The 20,612-nt window shown below is 46.0% G+C and overlaps 1 protein-coding gene across 1 annotated transcript in view; it reads right to left on the bottom strand.

Annotated features, from left to right (window-relative positions):
* Nucleotides 1-18,972, bottom strand: part of LOC146058751 (solute carrier family 13 member 2-like) — a 45,742-nt gene extending 26,770 nt beyond the window's left edge. The window contains exons 1-3 of the mRNA XM_083170984.1: nucleotides 18,871-18,972; nucleotides 8,927-9,055; nucleotides 2,103-2,239 (exon numbers count right to left, since the gene is read on the bottom strand). Coding sequence (XP_083027110.1) covers nucleotides 2,103-2,239; nucleotides 8,927-9,055; nucleotides 18,871-18,972 — 368 coding nt within the window. The remainder of the gene's footprint in view (nucleotides 1-2,102; nucleotides 2,240-8,926; nucleotides 9,056-18,870) is intronic.
* Nucleotides 18,973-20,612: the final 1,640 nt, after the last annotated feature.

The raw sequence follows: 20,612 nt of genomic DNA, 5'->3' as shown, positions 1-20,612 counted from the left end.
AGAAGTTCTACACAACTAATATCATCTCTGGCTGTGTCATCCTGTATTGCTGACTGGCATAATCTGTCAGAAGTCTTGCACAGCTATCACTATCTCTGGCCGTACAATCCTGTATTCCTGACCTGCATCACCTGTTAGAAGTCCTGCACAGTTATTGCCATCTCAGACTGTGCAATCCAGTACATCTGAGATGCTGGTGTTCCCTCTCCATCCACCCATCCTTTATACTGTCAACAGGGCCGGCGCCACCACTAGGCAGCTCTAGGCATTTGCCTAGGGCGCCGGCACCTGGAGGGCGGCAGTTCGCCCCTCACCCCCAGCGAACTGTGTAAAAAAATTGCTGCCCCGGCGTCCCTGCAGTGCTGGGGCAGTCAGGGGTGTCCGTGCCGTAGGGGTACCTGCGGCGCTGTCATGTGTATAAAGCTGGCTGCGGCCGGCGGGGTCCCTGTAGTGAATAGCAAATAACTAGTGCTATGCGCGTGGCGGCGCGGGAAGCGCTAGTTATTTGCTATTCACTACAGGGACCCCGCCGGCCGCAGCCAGCTTTATACACATGACGGCGCCGCAGGTACCCCTACGGCACGGACGCCCCTGACCGCCCCAGCACTGCAGGGACGCCGGGGCAGCAATTTTTTTTACACAGGTACCACTCCCTCCCCCTGGCACCGGGGCGCCCCCACCCCGACTCGCCTTGGGCGCTCCGGTGCCTTGCACCGGCCCTGACTGTCAAGATAATTCTTCTCATTAAGTCTAAACCAGTAGGAACCTTGATTCGTTCTTATATTGTTACCTACAATCACCAGATTTGCTAAATAAGCCCTTACTGTTCGAGTATAAATACAGACGGTCCCTTAAGAATCGATGAGCGTATCCAGCTCTATGGGAAGAGAGGATGACTGTTAGTGATGGAAGACCTCGTGTATTCTTACTCTAAGGGTCTCATGTTTGTAAACTATGGTGTATCGTAACAAGAGTTCATTAAAATAACATGGTGGTCCAGCAGACATGGTTAATGTTGTTACTGTTTCTAGCACTATTATTTTTTTTATGGTGTTCAGAAATCTAAAATGTAATATCTATACAGAAGTCAGGGCTGCGCCACCACTAGGCAGCTTTAGGCAATTGTCTGGGGTGCCGGCCACTGGAGGGCGGAATAAAGTGAGATTATCCTTACACCAGCATGCCCTGACTCACCAGCAATCCCTGCGTAGCATGTGCATGTCAACAGCGCCCGCATTACCCCCATCCCAGTGGAGCGGGTGCAGCAACACCCCCCACCTCCCCAGACCAGGTGCTGGTGCAGGTGAGCGGCGGGTCTGCCACACCCCCACCACCCATGGAGCAGGTGAATGGCACCGGCATCCGACCCACACGATTGAGCAGATGAATAGTGCACACCGACGCGCACCCCCCACCCCCGTGGAGCAATTGAGCGGCCAGGCGGTTCCACACTCCTCCCCTGGTGGACCGGGCGCTAAAGCAGGTGAGCAGTGCCCACATTACCCCCCCCATTTTGCCTGGGGCAGTGAAATGGCTGGCACCGGCACTGACAGAAGTCAATTATGTATGTGAGTGGCTGGGTAGAGGGTTTTGGGGGAAAAGGGGGTGGTATTGTTTAGCTTTACCTAGAGTGTTTAGAAACCATGCACCGCCATTGTGTATCAAGGAGGGGATGAGAGTCTGATATCTGATATCAGAGAATGTGAATTAATGAGAGTGTACAACATGGTGTGGGAGAAGAGGTCCACAGGATTAAATGGGGGTGGAGGTGATACAGAGAAGTTTGAAAGCAAGCTTACAATAGAAGTTATCAAAAGGGATGTTAAAGTTGGCAAGGATAAAAGTGGGTAGGTTAGAGGGAAGGAAATGAGAAAGAAGCGGGAGGGAGGGTGCCTTACATGACAGAAACAAAGAGGCGGATCTGTGTATTGTATGAATTGCAAATCAAGTATATGAGATGGAGGATAAAGAGCTGATAGTGCAGTTAAGATGAATACACCATAAGCTGGGCAGATGCCAGGGTGGTACAAAGGTTTCATTGAGGGAAAGAAAATGTATACCCTGTCCAAGTGGCAATCACACAAAAATGGGAAGAACCTCACAGGGCAGGTTTGACTCCAACAATCAGCAGAACCCTCAGGGCTATCCGCTTGTGCAAGTTCCATTTTTCAACTGATATTGCCACAAGTAGTCCACCAACAAAGAGCATGTTGGTATCTTTCAGATATTGGCTGCATACCTGAAATGAATGAAGTGTCTGAATGAATGAGGGTCTACAGACAATATTTAGCCTTCAAGGACATAATTCAAGTTGTTACTGTACCGTATATAACAATCAAATAAACAATTCATCATTTTGCAGAAAAAGAGTGGAAGATTACATTTTTCCTTAGTATATATGAGCTCATGAAAAAAATATAATAGTTATCAAGGTAGATATGGCTTAGGTCAGTGGTAGCCAACACTAGCCCTCGAGAGCTACAGTACCAACAGTTCACATTTTCCAGACAACCTAGCTGCTGCACAGCTGCACTCATTAATCACTGACACATTTTAAAAGATCCACAGATGGAGCTAATTAGCTCACTTCTGATTCTGTGAGGAGACCTGCAAAACATGCACTGTTGGTAGCTCTCGAGGACTAGGGTTGGCTACCCCAGGCTTAGGTTTTCTCTGATGCAGAAGACCTGGGCAAGTGTAATAAACATATTTTTACATTAAACTGGTATTTGACATTGAATTGGTTTCACAGGCTAGTCAGGATCAGGGTTTGACCTGAGCAAAACCAGCCTGGAAACTAGGGCAGGCTGGGTTATAAAGGGAACAATACCCAATAAAAATGGCAGCCTGCGGGTGGGCAGCCTGACACAAAGGCAGAGTGCTAATGGCCTAATTATGTGACAGGTGAGACTGCACACAGAACATATACAGTATAACTGCATCCTTTCTCCTGTATGTGTTTTGCACACAGAAAACATACAGGAGACAGGATGCAGTTATACTGACCCACCAGAGGTGGCTTGTAACAGTTGCAGGGATGATGAAAAGGGTGTGGTATGTGGCTCTGACAGTTGGGATTCCAACAGTCATTATACTGACATTGGAATCCTGACTGCCAGTACTCAGACAGGGCAAAGAACCCCTTTGTGGGCTCGGTGACTCACTGCTCTTGTTGCATTTTCTATTTTCCCTCCATGGGGGTCATGGACCCACATGATTCTGATGTTGGTGTACTGACAGTTGGAACCCCAACTGTCGGAGCGTCATCCGGCACCTAATGAAACTGCTTTATAGAATGTTATAATCATGCTTTATAATCTAAGCAGGGCACTTCTGACTCCCACCGGTATCACCTTACAAAGTCCTTGAGGAACTTTTTTTTGTCAATGTTAAATGAATCTTTACTCATTTTACTTTTTGAAAATGTAACTTTCCGGGGGGAAATTGTTTCTCCTTGCGGATGTTCTAGTTGGTGCTCAACTGAGCCACAGGGAGACACCTTTCAATTCACAGCCCTCCAAGCTTGTGAGCTGAAATGTGAAATGAAAGTGACCCGTTTAGGGGACGAAAAATATTTTGAATAAACATCCATTCGAAGGGTAGCATGCGGGGCCAAAATCATTTGACGGTTGGCGACCATCGAATTATTTCTACCCTGCTCACAAATCTAAGTCAGTCTGGCCTGACTTGCGGTGTCTGGGTCCAAAAACTGGGTAAGTGGTTGACGTCCTGTGATGTCAGCCACCCACCCCTGTCAGGCAGGTGCCCACCTGCATTCGCATGGTGACGCCCGGTGTTTCTCCGGGCAACACCAAGCGTTTTCATGGGTACGCATGCAATCTCCCCCAGCCTGCCTCCATCCGATCCCCCCATTTTGAGCTCCATGCCGACTATTCAAATCGCCAAAGATGCCAGCACAAAAGCCCTGCACATGTGCAAATGAGAATATATGCATGTGCAGAGTTTAAACATCGGGCCTCTGAGCGAACAAGCCGGGACCAATGTAATTAGAATCAAGGCCAAACTTTTGGTAATTTTGTTCATATGAATTATCCGCACAGTGTATACAATGACCAAAAATGTTAATGCTTAACGTAATGTCTGCAATAGGAAGGAAGTGGGTTAAACATCTAAGGCTGTGTGTACCTTGGAAAGCATGTGACTCGGTTGCCCAATAAGGATTCAAGGAATGTCAGGGTTAGCTGGGATATCAGTACAGGAAGGGGAGGAGTCTTCCTCTCTTTCCTGAAGGTTTTGATCTGAGTGGACCTGCTTCCCTGCGCTCTGACCTCAGGTAGGAACTTGCTGCACTTTGCCAGACCTGTTGCCCCATACAGCATGCCGCTCACAAAGGCTTATCCCTCCCCCAGTCCACAGCGTTCCACCCAGCCGCCCACTCATTTCACGGCAGAGGTCGGTGAGGGCAACACTGCTGAGGATGCTGCCGTGGCATCCCCCAGGTCCCCCAGGCTCACTAACCCCGGTCTGCAGACGGGGCGGGCTGTGGCGGCTTTCATGGTGCTGCCCGGAACGTGGTGGGGCGGGTGATGTCATGAGGATGGCGGTCTGCGGGGCGTGCCAGCGGTGATGCTTTGTCGCCGACCCAATCCCCGGTCAGCACACGTGGTGTGTCTGGGCAGTGACAGGCTGCGGCAGGTGAGGCCTTGGAGCCTCCTGCCGTGGGGCCTGCTTCCAGCTCCAGCACCAGGTCTGGGAGATCCAGGGGGTGGGCCACAGCTCGTGGGGCTGGGAATTGTGTTGGTTGCTGGGGTGCACCAGAGTGGAGTGGCAGGCAGCGGGTCCCGGGCAAGGAATGAATATAGGCCCAGCTTGGAACGTGGGGAGGCCAGGCCACAGGGTGAGATGGCATTGGCCAGTCCTGCAGGTACGGGTTTCCCGAAGTCTTAGTGCTTCATCTGGGTGGCAACGATCTCGGGAAAATGTTCCCACTTGAGCTGAGGGCCTTGATCTTGAGTGATCTTGCTGCCATTACTGCTGCATGGCCTTCATGCACCTTGGTATGGTCATTTATTGGGTACTTATGTATTTGCATGCGATGCGATCGCATGCGATGCGATTTTCGTATGTAATTTATTCACTGCTCTCTGGCATTGGGTGGTGTGATGAGATCGCATCACATCGGATCACACCACACATAAAATCGCATGCGATTTTATAGGGTGCGATGCCATTTAATCTACTATACATTTGTATGACATACAAAGGCATTTAGGCACCCCCCACTATCCACGCCATCCCGAAGCGTGGCGAGCACAGCGGAACACATCCTCCCGACCTTTTCATACCCCCACTATCCACGTCGGTGTGGAGTTGATTTGGAGCCTGAAGCGTGGCAAGCGCAGCAAAATACATGTAACGTAATTTGCGTCCCCTCACTAGCCCAGTTGCGCTCACCACGCTTCGGGCTCGCCACACTATATAAAATCAGCTCCACGCCGACGTGGATAGTGGGGGTATGAAAAGGTCGGTAGGACGAGTTCCATCACCCCTTGCGGGGCACGCTGCGCTCGCCACGCTTCGGGGTGGCGTGGATAGTGGAGGGTGACTAAATCCCATTGTTTGTCATACAAGTGTATAGTAAATTAAATGGCATCACACCCTATAAAATCGCATGCTTAGTGGGCGCCCGGCAAATACATAAGTACCATTTATTGTTCCCCGTCTCTGTTGGAGAGGAGCTCGGGATTTTTTTCGTGTGTATATGTTACGTGTGTCATGTATGTCTTATGTCATGTCAGAATCACTTTTTTATGATTGATAATTAAACGTTAAGTTTTAATTAAAGTCTGCCTCCAAACAAAGAAAGTACTTTCTCTTTCCTTGTTTGACTCTACCTTACTCTCAGGGGAGCACCTCCACACAGTTCACCAGACACTTATTCTCATATCGTGGATATTCTATTGTTGGTACTTATCCAGAAAATATTTATTGGTGGGTATTAGTGCATAGGTACATTGTCCCGTTCCCCGTTCCCCCATGTTTACAAAGCGATTGATGAGGCTCGGAAGAAGCTTAATTCGGCTGTGGCACGGTGGCTTCTGGCTGCTGGTGGTTGTTCCCCATGTTAGGATTAGGTTTAAGTGCCATCATCTCTTCCGGCCTTATGGAGTGCGTTTGGTTAGGGATGGATTGTTTATCTTCCTGGAGAATCTGTTTCTGGTTGTAGCTGAGCTGCTTTAGGTTGGTGGTGGGGCGTGGATTCTGGGCTCAGAGTTCCCGCTTTGGCAGGAAAGAACGGCAGGTTGCCCAATAAGGATTCAAGGAATGGCAGAGTTAGCTGGGATATATGTACTGATGCAAAATACATTGGCTGCACTATCATCGGTATGGCCAGACGTGCAAGCGTTAATGACGCCCACCTTAGCCCCCACGATCATCTTGAAGTCTTTCCGATTCCACTTGAAGTCCTTCCGATCCCACTACTACCGGCACCGTCACTGTGTTTACACAGCACACCATGACAGCGCAACAGAGCAGCCTCATTGGCTGAGCGCTCAGGGGAACCCCCGTGACGCGCTACACATACACACAGAGAGCCGCGCGCACACACTCAGCGTGGTGCTGAGTGACAGCGCATTACTCTCCTGAATGGGGCGGACTTGGCGCCTTTTTGAACAGGTATTTAATGCCTGCCTATATGCTGCTTCTGTTGGTACCCCTGAAGAAGACTGGCTGGCTGCCAGTCGAAACGGCTGTTGGGTCAGCCGCTGTATACCACTTGCTGTGATATGTAACGTATATCTCAATACACTTTGTTTATTCTAACTGCGGTGTGTGCTGGCTCGTTTCTTCCCTCTGCTGTGGGGAAGCAAGTGTTTCTATTTATTCTTTATGGGCCCCTGCACCACTTATCAAAGCCAAACAAGTTGTGTGCCACCTTGTGACCCTCACTGTGTATATATATATATATATATATATATATATATATATATATATACATATACTGTTTATATATATATATATATATATATATATATATATATATATATATATATCTCGGTATTACGTGTAAGCGAGTCTTCTGGATGCTGTACTATACAGCTTTGGCCCATTTTCCATCAGATAACAGATAATAAAATAAGTTGTTTCTCAGAAAACACGCCACAACTGTACTTTCCCTCAACTGTGTACACATTACACAAAATGACACATATCTATCACTGTCAGCATTTAAATCTAGTTTCCGGGGACATTTTGCAGCAGAGCCTTAAGCCTGAGCACAAAACCTGCAGCTGTTTTTAGTAGGACTTGGTAGGAATTTGATGAAAGCATTATTTATTATTATACTGTTCAATAAATATTACATTATAAAGCTAACGGGGCCTACAAACATAGCGGTTTAGGGGCATTTTGTAAGTAAACTCGGTACTTATGTAGTATCTGGGCTGCCGATTTCTAAATCGGGTACATCACATCGCATCGCATGTGACCATCGGATGCGATGCGATGCGATGCGATGACCCGATTTTTCCATAGGAATCAATGTTAAAATGGACTGAGTCCATTTTAACATGGAATTCAATGGGAAAAAGGGGTCCTTTTCATACCACTACTATCCAAGTGGGCATGGAGTTGGATATAAACCTGTGGCGAGCGTAGCGAGCCACCGAGCCCGAAGCGTGGCGAGCGTAGCGAGCCCCGCGAGGGGACACAGAATACCGTCCCCTCGCGGGGCTCGCTTCGCTCGCCACGCTTCGGGCTCGGTGGCGCGCTACGCTCGCCACAGGTTTATATCCAACTCCATGCCCACTTGGATAGTAGGGGTATGAAAAGGACCCCTTTTTCCCATTGAATTCCATGTTAAAATGGACTCAGTCCATTTTAACATTGATTCCTATGGAAAAATCGGGTCATCGCATCCGATGGTCGCATGCGATGCGATGCGATATCGCATCGCATCTGATTGTATGCCTTAACTTAAGGCATACAATCAAAAAATCGGCAGCCCAGATACTACATAAGTACCGTAAACTCATTAGATCTGCCGGGTTGGTAGACCTGGGTTATGAGCTTTGGTGCTTTCACGCCTCACCTCGACCTGGGTTGACATGTCAGCAACATGACAATTACCTGGATTCAAAGTGCAGGGTAAAAGGGGTATAAAAGAAAACCCAAACCATAGAGACTTCTCCAGTGACCAGGGAATGTTTTTAAAGTAAAGGCAATAAACAGCACTACTTTTGCACAGAAAAATTAAATTATTTTATCTCTAACAAAATGTAATTTTCTGTGGAACTTCCTTTATACCCCTGGATGATCAGGGATAGTCTGGGAGGATCATGTGACAGTGAACTCACAAATGGAGCTGCGGTTTCTGTAGTGAGAGAAATCGGTTGCTGCCATACGTGTAAACCTCAAAACATGAGCTGATCAGAGCTTTATGCAATGTGGTTAAATAAAACCTACGGGGCAAGTGAGCCAGTGCTCTTCAGGGAAGGCTTGGACGCTTCTGCTACAGTATGTGACAGACAAAACCTCATCTCAACCTGCGGTGCAGTTGGATGCTGGCTCCCTGGACCCTCTTTCTTGTAATCCAGTAATTTTCTACCAAATCAGCCAGGGGATTCTTAACACCCAATGGGGCCGGTGTGTCCTGGGCCGCCTCTATGGTGTCATCTTTCCAGTGAAAGCCAAGGCTCTTACATACAAAGTGCCAGATTCCTGAAGATGTAACTGGGAAGAGGGCACAATGGAGGAGGAGGGACTTGCTTGGTGGCACATGGTAAATATACCCTGGGTGCAGGGTGTTTGGTGTCTCCTGTGCCCATTATAAATGTGCCTATGGGATCAGTTACATCCCTGTGGATCACTGATACATGCCAATTTAATATGAAACTAGATAAAAATTAAGCCTTACTGTGTTGTGGAAGTACTGCATATAACTCAATAATTTCTAAATACTTACAGATGTAGAATCCATAATATCCATCATAGGAAAGAGCACCATTGGGAAGAGGGCAGTGACAGCCAGCGGTAGAGCTTCTGTGCACCAGAATATAGCCATTATAATGATTACATAGCCGCAGCTTGCTTCCTGTGGGGGCAAAAAAGAACAGAATTGGAATTAAGTGAACAGTGCAGCTACTACTGCCACTGAATGTTACTCGGATGAGTAGAAACATGTCACTCTGACTCACTTGGTTACCTACTATACTGCTATTCTGAGGAGCCACTCAAAGAGCCCGTGGCACAAAACACCAATGCCTCTGGCAAGTAAGTTTTCTGAAGCTGGTGGGGAGGGGAGAGGGTTGCTGTGCTGAGTTATATGCTGTGATGGGGAGAGCCATGTTTTGCTGTGAGAGGAGAGGGGTACTGAACTATGAGGGGCACTCTACAAAGAAGAGTGCTGTGAGGAGTACTGAGCTGTGAGGTGAGAGGGGTGCTGTAAGTAACTTTCAGGGTTGAATTACTTTGAGGGGAGATAGGTGTGCTGTAATGAGCAGGGGTACAGTGCTGAGAGGGGTGCTGTTCTTTCAGTGGTGCTATACTGAGAGGAGTGTTGTGCTATGAAGGGAGAGCGGTGCTCTACCATGAGTGGTTCCGTGATACTTTATCCCAATTTAAAAATGTTCCATTTACCACAGCTCTCTGTTCCCTATTCTCCATCCAATTTTTGACCCAAGTACAAATGTTGCTTTCTAGACCTAGACTCAGCTCCAATTTTGTATATAAACATCATGTGAGGCACTGTATCAAAGGTCTTAGCAAAGTCTAAGTAGACAGTTGTAGTGATGACACAAGAATATCAATATGATTGGAGTGTTGACATTGACTATTTTGACATTCTTGATGACACTGATGCAAGTTGACATGATTAGAACGTTGACAAAACTGTGTGTCCTGGCAGTGAACCATCTTCACTTACCTGGTAGCGGCTTCAGTGTTGTAGCAGTATCTTCTGGACTGGCAGTCAAGTGATCCACTCCACCCCTATTCCTAACCCTCAAATTTGGTAAACACTGAGGGCCTGATTCTGGTTGACTTTGTAAGCTGCGAAGATCGCAGCTTACCGAGCAACAGAGAGCCCGCCAAAGCACACATTGGCCCGCCCGCATAGCCATGGGAATGCCCAGCATTTTCATGGGGACGCACATGAAACTCTGGGCATTCCCATGGGTAACCCCCGACCCTGCTGTTGTTTGCCCCCAAGCTCACCCTGATCCATGCAAACGGCTCGAGGACTATGCAAGTCGCCAAAGCCGTTTGCAAAGGGGACCTGCCCAAAAAAGACCATGCACATGCACAGTCCCACAAACATTGGGATGGGGCTGAACTTGTTATTTAGCAAGACACTAGAATGTCCCCCTGAGCGATATATCGGCTGTTCTGGGGCTGGGCGATATATTGCTAGCCACTGTGTGTGTGTGCACCAGATATTTCTGTGAGGGGGAGACAAAAAGTTGGACTGTAGTGACTGCGCTGGGTCAATATTACTATTTGTATCAGAAGGTTCTAACTCTGGTCTCAAAGCTCTTAACTCACAACTAATCCGTTGTTATGTTTGTAGTACAAAAATCAGATTGTTATAAATAAACAATGACATGTCATATAATAAAGCAGGGATTCTCAAACTATTTTGCTCTGGGACCCCGTCAGACAATAGGAATTATTAAAGGACCCCAGCAAGCCGCCACACATGCTGACCACACATGCACAGTAGCATTACAGATGCACAAAACATATGAAGTTACCACTAACGCAATGGAGAGGCAGTGGGTAATGGGGGATTGCAGTGGTTGAGTGGTTGCAGCAGCTGCTGCTAGGCAGGAGAGGGACTGAGGCAGAGCACTGGGAGCACTGGTGGAGCTACCTGATCACTCATTGGATGTCTAAGCCAGCGATTCCAAGAATCTGAAGTACAGTAACAGACAATTCAACTGATTTTTCAGACTCTTTTTGATCACTGGCTAAGAGATCACATGAGTTATTAGCCTGAAGGTCAACAGGACCTCATGCTGATATTGTTGGGACCCCATTTGGGGTTGTAATCCACAGTTTCAAAACTGCTGTAATAAAGGAAACAGGACATGAGAATAAAATGGCTGTGTGAAAAAAAAGCTACAGTATAATTTTTCGTTTTTACTTTGCAAAGTGAAGATTTCCCTACTACACATTAAAAATCAAAAACAAAATTCAGTTTGTTTCTAGTTGCATTGTTACTGATGGGCGGCATTGTAACTGTATGGACTTTCATCATTTACAATGGCTCTATACAATTCCTTAGTTCATATGCACCTCCGCAATAATACATCAATGATTTATTTTATTTGTCTTCCATCATTGTAAAACTTAATTGATCTACAATTGTCTTCTCATAAATTCCTTCACCACAGCATTATTTAATGAGTTTTATAGGTTTGCTCATGACTGGATGGACCCTATCAAGAAATAATACACAGGGTAACCTCGTAAAAGTAAGCTAAGGTCAAGCAGAGCCTTCTTTATTTTCAGCAACTTGACATTTTGGGGTTTATTTACTGAGATCAGCTCCTGTAGAACTAAGGGCCTTATTCTAGTTCATTCTTTCTGACAAAATCCTTCTTAGATGGACAAAACCATGTGCACTGCAGGGGGACAGATGTAAAATGTAATTTTTTCAGGCTTTGCCATGTGTGTGTGGTACCCTCTCCTTATAATATATATATAAATAATTTGGAGGATAAAATTGTGAAAGAATACACACCACTTCCTCCACTAGTCATGTCATAGAAAATGAAATGCCAGCAACATCGTCTGCCAAGGCAGATGCCCAATGTCAATGTAGAGGGCATATAAAATCCAAAATGCCAAAGTTCAGTAACACAAAGAAAAAAAATAGCTGTAAATCGTTTGAGGAGAAACGTAATCTTGCCAATATGCCATTTACGACACGGAGTGGCAAGGAACGGCTAAGGCCATGGCCTATGTTCATGACTAGTCTTCCAGCTTCACATGACAATCTAAGCCCGGCCTGTCCAAACTGTGGCCCTCCAGCTGTTGTGCAACTACACATCTCAGCATGCCTTGCCATAGTTTTAGAATTCCCTAATAGCAAAACTGTGACAAGGCATGATGGGACTTGTAGTTGCACAACAGCTGGATGATATGCCTGATCTAAGCCCTCCTCCTCCCACTAGAAAATTTAAGAGTTAAGCTGTCATCAAAAACATAGCAAACAACTGTGCCTTTTAAAGACATGGTATCGTAAATCCCCAAGGAGAGTCCAAGGGTGTTGGTGGTTGCGATGCCTGACCTTCCCATCACTATATGGGAAGAGGTGGCTCTTTCCACCATTTGCACGCCCTCTGCATATGCTGGAAGGATCACCCACAGTCCAATTCCTGATTTTGAGATTGAAGGTGTCAATGTTGTACACCAAGAAGAGGATATTGATGTAGCTGGCGTTGAGGAGGAAGTTGACGAGGATGATACTGCTGATGGTGATAGGGTTTGCTTAAATGAGGCACTAGGCGAGACAGTTATTGTCCGTGGGATGCAAAAGGCCGTCGCCATGCCTGGGCAGAAGACCAAAAAATCCACATCTTTGTTTTGGAATTATTTTTATACAGATCCAGACAACAATTGTCTTGCCATATGTAGCTTATGTAATGCTACAATAAGCAGGGGTAAGGCCTTTGGCCAACTAGGGAAATGCTTGCTTATTTGTCACCTGAAGTTCATTCATAAGTCACTGTTTAGTTCAGAAACTGTGGCTAGGACCATAAGCAGTCCGGGGACACCTCGATCCCTTGACCCTGTTGTATACAAGCATCTGAAAACCACACCAGCAGGTCACTCCTGGTCAAGTTCGTCCTCGAGTCCTGCAGGCCATGTCACTGGTATGACTGACTCCTCTTCTATCCGGAATTCCTCCAGAGAATCCTGCAGCGATACGCCTACTGCTGCTGCTGCTGTTGCTGCTGGGAGTCGTTCATCATCCCAGAGGGGAAGTCACAACATCGCTACTTCTTTCACTGAGCAATTGACCGTACAACAGTCATTTGCGATGAGGACGAAGTACGTCAGCGTTCATAAGGCGATACCCAGGATGTACAGAGATGTCTGAAAAAGTGTCCTCAGTGCCCTGAAAAATGCGGTCAAGTGGTTCAGGGCAAACTAAGGATTATATGACTGTGACAGTAGATGCTCGCGGTATCCCACAAAGTTGCGGGACACTTTCGCCTGCCAAAGACTGGAGCACCATCAAAAACTCCTGAACCTGAACTGCCATTACCTCAAGCAAGAGGTTGTGATGCACTGGAACTACACTCTCTATATACTGCTTCATATATAGGAGCATCAATAGGCCATTCAAGCCTACACAGCCACCTACAATATAGGCAAAATAGCAGGGATGCACCTGACTCAAACGCAGTGGAGACGCTTTTCTGTGTTGTGCAAGGTTCTCCAGCCCATCGAACTTGCCACATGTGAAGTCAATTCCGACACTGCCAGCTTGTCAGGTCATTTCCCTGATCAGGCTGTTGAATGAGCAGCTGGAGAAAATGAAGGAGGAGCTAAAGTTTTCCGCAAAGCATGTAGCTTTTGTGGATGAAGCCCTTCATACGCTTTGCCAGGATATGAGGGTGGTCAGTCTATTAAAATCTTTATTTAAAGAGCATTGTGTCTGTTTTTTGGTGGACACAGGTCTACAGCGGTGTGAGGACCTGCTGGTCAGGAGATTGTCATCTGAAGCGGACCGTGACGTGGCAAAAACTCCTACTTAATTTTCTCCCACACCTATGTCTATGAGGAAACAGCTTAAATTTTCTAGCCGACCAGGTGGTGGTAATGCAGGGCAGGCAGGAGCAAATTTGGACATCTGGTCCGAACTGAAGGACCTGGTAACAATTGCTGACATGTCTACTGTCACTGCATATGATGCTGTCACCATTGAAAAAATTGTGGAGGATTACTTTGGGGAGAGCAACCAAGTAGACATGTCAGACAGTCTGTAACTGTACTGGCAGGAAAAAAGGCAGTTTGGAGGCCCCTGTACATACTGCCTCTCCAGTGTGTACTCTGAAAGAGTTTTTAGTGCAGCTGGGAGCCTGGTCAGCAACCGGCATAGGAGGTTGATTTCACAACATGTGGAGAAGATGAAGTTCGTCAAATTGAATTATGCTTCTAGTGATTAAAGAGGGACCTGTAATGATGGTTCCAGCAGGGACAAATTAATAATCTGTTAGGATGAGGATGTACGTACTATTGACTCTATAGAGCTGATTTGTACAGGGAGAGATTAATTGCTTCTTTTTTTGTGGGGCCTAAACAAACCAATCATTTCAGCCACAGTCATGTGGCAGACCCTGTCGCTGAAATGATTGGTTTGTTAAAGTTTGCATTTGCTATTTACGCAACATAATGGTGGGTGGGAGGTCCCAAGGACAATTCCATCTTGTACCTCTTTTTTTTACATTATGGGCTCTTTGGGGCCTAGGCTTTTAAACTGCCATCACGTCTGCTGCTGCAGTCCCACTCCTAGATGGGCCACGTGTTTGTGCCAGCCCCTTGTGTCACTAAGCATAGTCATCCAGCTACCTCAGTGCAACCTATTGGCCTAAAAACAACTGATTGGAAAGTTCAGTCCACCGCTGGCTGTCTGCCCAGCTCCACAGACCTGGCGTCTGGAGCATCACTTCCGGGTAGCGGTAATCGCAAGATGCTGCTGTTCTTAGGACAAAGGCTACTAGAGGCCGAAACGCATTGGACACCCACACACCCACTGCTATCTTCATGGACACGGCCTAGTCTCCTCCCCGCTGAGTTGAGCGCACAGACCCCCTGTGAAGTCATTCCGGGAACAGCGGCATTTTGCGATTACCGCTACCCGGAAGTGACGCTCCAGACGCCAGGTCTGTGGAGCTGGGCAGACAGCCAGCGGTGGACTGATCTTTCCCAGTCAGCCGCACTGTCCACCGCTTGCACTGCTGCATCGAGCACTGAACTAAGTCCTGGCCGGGACAAACGCACAGCAACACCGCAAGCACCACAAGCACCTCTGCAACTAAGACAGGGTAAGAAACAAGTGAGTGGGATGCCACTCCTTGCCGAACCTTTATTACATCAGAGACCCCCCAAACCCTATAAACACTAAGGAGAACTCCAGCAGTTCACTCACTTTTAACCCTTCAGTACCCACTGCCTCCATCCGTTCGTAACACTTGCATGAGACATAAACCATAGGAGGTTTATGGTTAAAAGGGGTCTGTTTACACCCTTATTCCCGTAAGGGCTCATTGCTAGTGAAACACCCGGTTATTTCCCCCAATCCCATTCAAGACACATGCCATGAGACATAAACCATAGGAGGTTTATGGTTAAAAGGGGTCTGCTGACACCCTCATTCCCACCAGTGCTCATTGCATATTGACTAATCTGAACCGACCTGTCAATATTTCCAGGTCACTGACTTTATATGTACATTTATGACATTTCAATTTATTTGTATCTCATTAATGAATGAATTGTCTTATACCATACAGCATCCTAACTCATTTATATATCCTTCTGCATTTATAATTTTACACCAGGTGAGCGCCTGACATTATTCTGTTTAATTACCTATTCTCTGAGATTTGACTACTCAGTTAAGCTGCTCCCACAAACCTAGTGATCACAGCACCATAACCAAATCCATCTATACAACAGTTTAGAGCCGGGCAGCGCTGCTGAACTCAGGCAGCTTCAGTGCCGCCCAGCTTACTCTCCTCTGCCGCGCCTCCTCCTCCCTCCTCTTCCCCCCTCCCCTCCAGCTTTTCTATCAAAGTCTCCGGCGCCGGCTACTGACATGCCGGGACGCCGGGTGCAGGGCCGTGGGGCAGGGCCATGGGGCAGGGCTGGGCAGCGGCTGGCATAGTGTCCAGCAGCGATGCCAGGCCCAGGGAAAGAGCATGGTGGGTTTTATTAAGGTAGCACTCCCCCAAAAAAACTTGCCCAGTGGGGAGCGCTACCTTAAAAAAAAACACCACTGCTATGTATGCTTGAGCACTGAATATAACTTTTTGAAAAAATATTTTAGAAAATAAACCAAACTTTTTCAATGCTAACTTGTCGTGTCTTTTCATTTTTATTTTAAATCATTGAGGGAAGGTTGGCTGGCCTCAGCCCTAAAATGGGAAAAAGCATGGATTGGTCACAGGGCCACAGGGCCCTCCCACCCACTATATATGGGATGACCAGGGGATGCAAAACATAAGGTCGATATAGTCCACATCTCAATTTTCTTTTCAAATAATCAACCAATCTATCATTATTTTATCTTCCTTTCACAATGTACACCACCTCCAATGCCATGGACTGCCCTTTGGGTTTTGAGCTAGTTCATGCTGCTTTCCCACTGCTGAAACGGGTCATTACCCGTTATTTTTAAACGGGTTTTTAAACGGCAAGAGCCATAAAGACCCTTTCCCACTGCAGATTTTAAACGGTAAATTACCGTTTAATAGCCATTTTGGCACATTCACACTGCCGTTTAAAAACCCGTTAACCCATAAAAAATATGAAAGAGCTGGGACTGGTATTAAAAAATCAGGAAACCCGACAAATAGGGCTTCGCTGATATTTTAAAACCAGCCCCAGGCTCCAGGTCTGGGGCTGGTTCCCAAAATACAGGGGACAAAATGAGTAGGGGTCCCCCGTATTTTTAAGAACCAGCCCCAGGCACAACCAGCCAGCAGGGTAATGCCACAGCCGGGGGACACTTATTATATAAGGTCCCGCGGCCAAAGCATTAACCCTACCGACCAGTCAGCCTGGCCAGGGGTCCTGGGGGAGCCCCTTCCCCCCTCCAGGACTGTCCTCGATGCCCCTGGGCTGTGGGCATCGAGCTGATCTTTGTGTAAAAAAATAGATCAAAAACTATTGTCTTATACCGTGGAACTATGAGTCCCAGCAAGCCTCCCCCGCATGCTGGGACTTGGAGAACCACAAGTCCCAGCATGCGGGACATTAAAGGGCCCGCTGGGTCTTATAGTTCCACTAGCGGCCAATCAGGAGTCGACTTTCGCGGTTCCTGATTGAAACGCTAAATACCGTTTCAGAGCCATTCCCACTGCCTAAAAAACGTCTCTGAAACGTGTAGGACTCTGCTTTTTAAACGTGTTGAAATACCGGTTAACTTTAACTGGTAAATCAACTCTGGTGCTTTCCCACTGCAGCCTTAAACGTTTAGAAAGGGGGAAAAAATGGCAATATACCGTTTAAGACCTGCAGGGGGAAAGGGGCATCAAACAGTCTTGGATCTATGGAGTCCTATTGTTTATTAAGCAGCCATTCTGTCTGTGATTGCAGTGACACTCTGTTTCCTAGATGTACCAAGTTGAACTTGTACATGTTTGTGCCGCTAACTGCTGTCAATAGCTCACTACAAACTTTTGCCTAAACTTGATGAAAACAATATTATGAGCTGTGAGGCGATCAAATTAGATCGGACATGACTGTGAATTAATGTTCTTGAGATTAATAATACTGTAGGATTAAAAAAAAGGCCAAATTATGTGTTTTTTCCTGTTTTATCTTTAGAATTTTTTTTTGAAAATTACAGATCCAAAATCAAAACCCATGAAGGCAGTTTTGGAAACACCAAAACACAAAGTTAATGCAGATCCAAAACTTGTTATCTGTCTTGGTGGGTGGTCTGCAGTACTTCCCTCCCTGACCTTTTGTGTATTGATGGCTGACATGGCAGGGAGGTGGAGCTTAGGTCTGGGGGCAGAGTGCAGGCTTTAGGTCAGAAGGAGGGGCTTAAGACCAATGCTTATAAACAGCTTATATGGACTGCATTAATTGCAGCCCATAGAATTCAGATAGGACTGACATTATAGCAGAGGAGTGACGTTCCATTGGAAGCACTCTCTACCAGGGTAGTAACTAAAACTTTGTGGGCCCTGTAGCAAAATTTTGAACGTGTCCGACTACACAATTGTCACTACAATGCCACTTAGGGGACAGAAGAAAGAGAGATGTACTAAAGTAGAAATCCAGTAAAAACCTCACAATTTTTGATGCACTAAAGGCCACTCTGGTGGGACTCCGCTGTGGAGGGTAATGCCAGCTTTAGCTGGCTGTACCCCATATAAGTCTATGGGCTTCTCTCTGCAGCTCTGAAGTGTTAGGGTTAGGGATTTAATTTTGATATTTTCTATGAGAAAACAACATCTGGATGTGATTTGTAATGTTCAAATTTTTAGACAGGCCAAAATGTGCGATTTTTACCACAACTTGCACACTATTACATGTGCGATTTGCTATAAACATGCAAATTTGGCAGTTTTTTACCCAAAAAATGCACATTACCAAAATATCGCATTTTACTACATTTGGCCCTTGATATTCCGAGAGAGGAATTTATATGTAATCCAAAACAGGCAAGATTCTGTTTTTACGTCCAAAGTCTGAACTTAACATATCAGTTTGATATGGAACCCCAAAAGTGTTCAATTTTCAGAGAAATCAAAAATTCTCATCTCTAAAAGATAATTGATAATTCTGACACTTTAAACATAGCAAAAGAGTGTCGCTATACAAATTATGCTTTTTGTGAAGTGTTTTCTATAAAATGTATATAAATCAGCCAAGACAGGCTGATCTGGCATCTGAAAGCAATGTTATTTAAATAACACAAAATGTTACACTGTGTTAATGTAGACTTCTCGTTTTCAGCATTTCTACAATACGTTTTTCTCTATGTTGTGAATACTAGGCTGATTTGCAATGTGTATAACTGGATATAAGCTTACAGTACATACTGTATATTTGTTCACTGTCCTGCAAAGTTAGCTGGCCGTGATTACTAAGCACCTGTTTTAACACACTTCTAAATAGTAATAGTAATTATCATTTTTCCTATTAAAAATAAAAAGTACTTACTGTTCCCGGCACTACCAAAGGCAGTGGGAGGAGGAAGAGTGGGACCAGAAAAATGATAAAATAATTTCTGTTTGCAAGCAGCCATTTCCAGGTGGTGACCATATTGTCAGCAAATAGTTGTAGTGGAGGAAACTCTCTGCCATCATCTATATAAATGCTGAGGCACTCTTATGTAATTGTGGCTGTTAAAGTTAACAGTTTCTCAGCCATAAACCAGCCTCAGTAGCTCCCAGACAGATGTCATGCCAGTCTACTATGTTCACATTATTAAAGTGATTCTAAACCTACAGTAGTTACAGTACATGTTTGTGAGAAAATATATTTCACTCACAAGATTAGATATTGCAGTAATTTAACCATCTGCAAATTGTCCTACAGATAACATCTAAACGCAGCCTATAGAATTGTGCATCCTGGTAAATATAATCAGTGAGGTTCATTTTAAACAAAGTGCAGTTTAACTTAAAGCACTGTACACAGGGGTTAAAGTGTGTTTGGTGGGGGAATGGGGTCAAACTGAGTTCCACCACCTGTAATGGGGAGGTGGAGCTAGTTCAACCTCCACCTTAGCCCTGCATAGTAAATTGTAACAGAAAAGCATTATAGTTGGTAGAAGAGGAGGGTTTTAAATTACTACTACTAAATTGAGAAACAAATCAACTTTTTTCCCAGATTTCAAAACCTGGCATTCCCCAATTGATACCCGACCTACGACTTTTGGATGTTTGGAGATCTTTTCACTTATTAGAAAGGGAATTCACACGCCTATCTGCAGCTCATGCAACTCTATCACAAATTGATGATCTATTAATGGGGGAGATTCTCTAAACAAGAAATGCGATAAAAACCCCGTTATTGGGGTTTTTACCGCATTTTGGGATGCTGTAAGCATCCCCCACCGGGGGGGGCGGGGGGCATTGCGAGAAAAATCTGGCGATGCCCCATAGAAGCCAATGGGCTTCTACCGCATCCCACCGCCACCCCGCAACGACCCCCTGCCGCCCCCCCGCATCGCCCCCTCACCTGTGCCCGGGCAGCACAGAGCAGTGCTGCCCGGACCTGTGACCTCCTCCCTGCACTGATCCTCTTCCGGGTGCAGGGAGGAGGAGAGCCCGGTGCAGCAGCAGCAGCGCCGGGTGTGTGAGGGAGGGGGGAGCCGTCGGGACCTGCTGGGACCTGGCGACTCTCAGCGCAAAGGACAGCTCTTAACGCAAGAGCTGTCCTTTGCTATAATTATCGCATATGTTAGAACATATGCGATAATTATAAATGCGATGGGCAGCGAAGGGGGGTGGAGATTCTTAGAGAATCTCCCCCAATATCTGATACACTTATCTCCAGAGTAGATGATTCAAAAATGTAACCTATTGTGTTATCAGATCATTCACTTATTTATTTTTCTTTAACCTCTGTAATTAAAAGTGGTTCTTACAAGCCATTGAAATTTCCCTCTTATTTGGCTAATTCGGTAAAAATTAGGAACATGTTGGAAGCAAAATGGCAAGAATATGCCCATTCTAATATTGAACATGTCCAAAACCCTGCCTTGTATTGGCATGCAGCTACTCTAAGTCTGTTCTCCTTGGAGAAATAATTGCCTATACATCCAAATATAAGAAAGACTATGAGGCTTTGTATTCGAAAGCCCAGGCGGACCTAACAGCATCTTTCCAGGCCTATAAGTTAAACTCTTCTCCCTCCAATTGCTTGCAATATATAGCTGATAAAACACATTTTGATGG

This window comes from Crinia signifera, chromosome 2 (genome assembly GCF_055691185.1).
Source record: "Crinia signifera chromosome 2, ASM5569118v1, whole genome shotgun sequence".
NCBI classification, from domain to species: Eukaryota; Metazoa; Chordata; class Amphibia; order Anura; family Myobatrachidae; genus Crinia; species Crinia signifera.
The sequence above is the reverse complement of the archived record's forward strand: the minus strand, read 5'-3'. Positions and strand labels throughout refer to the sequence as shown.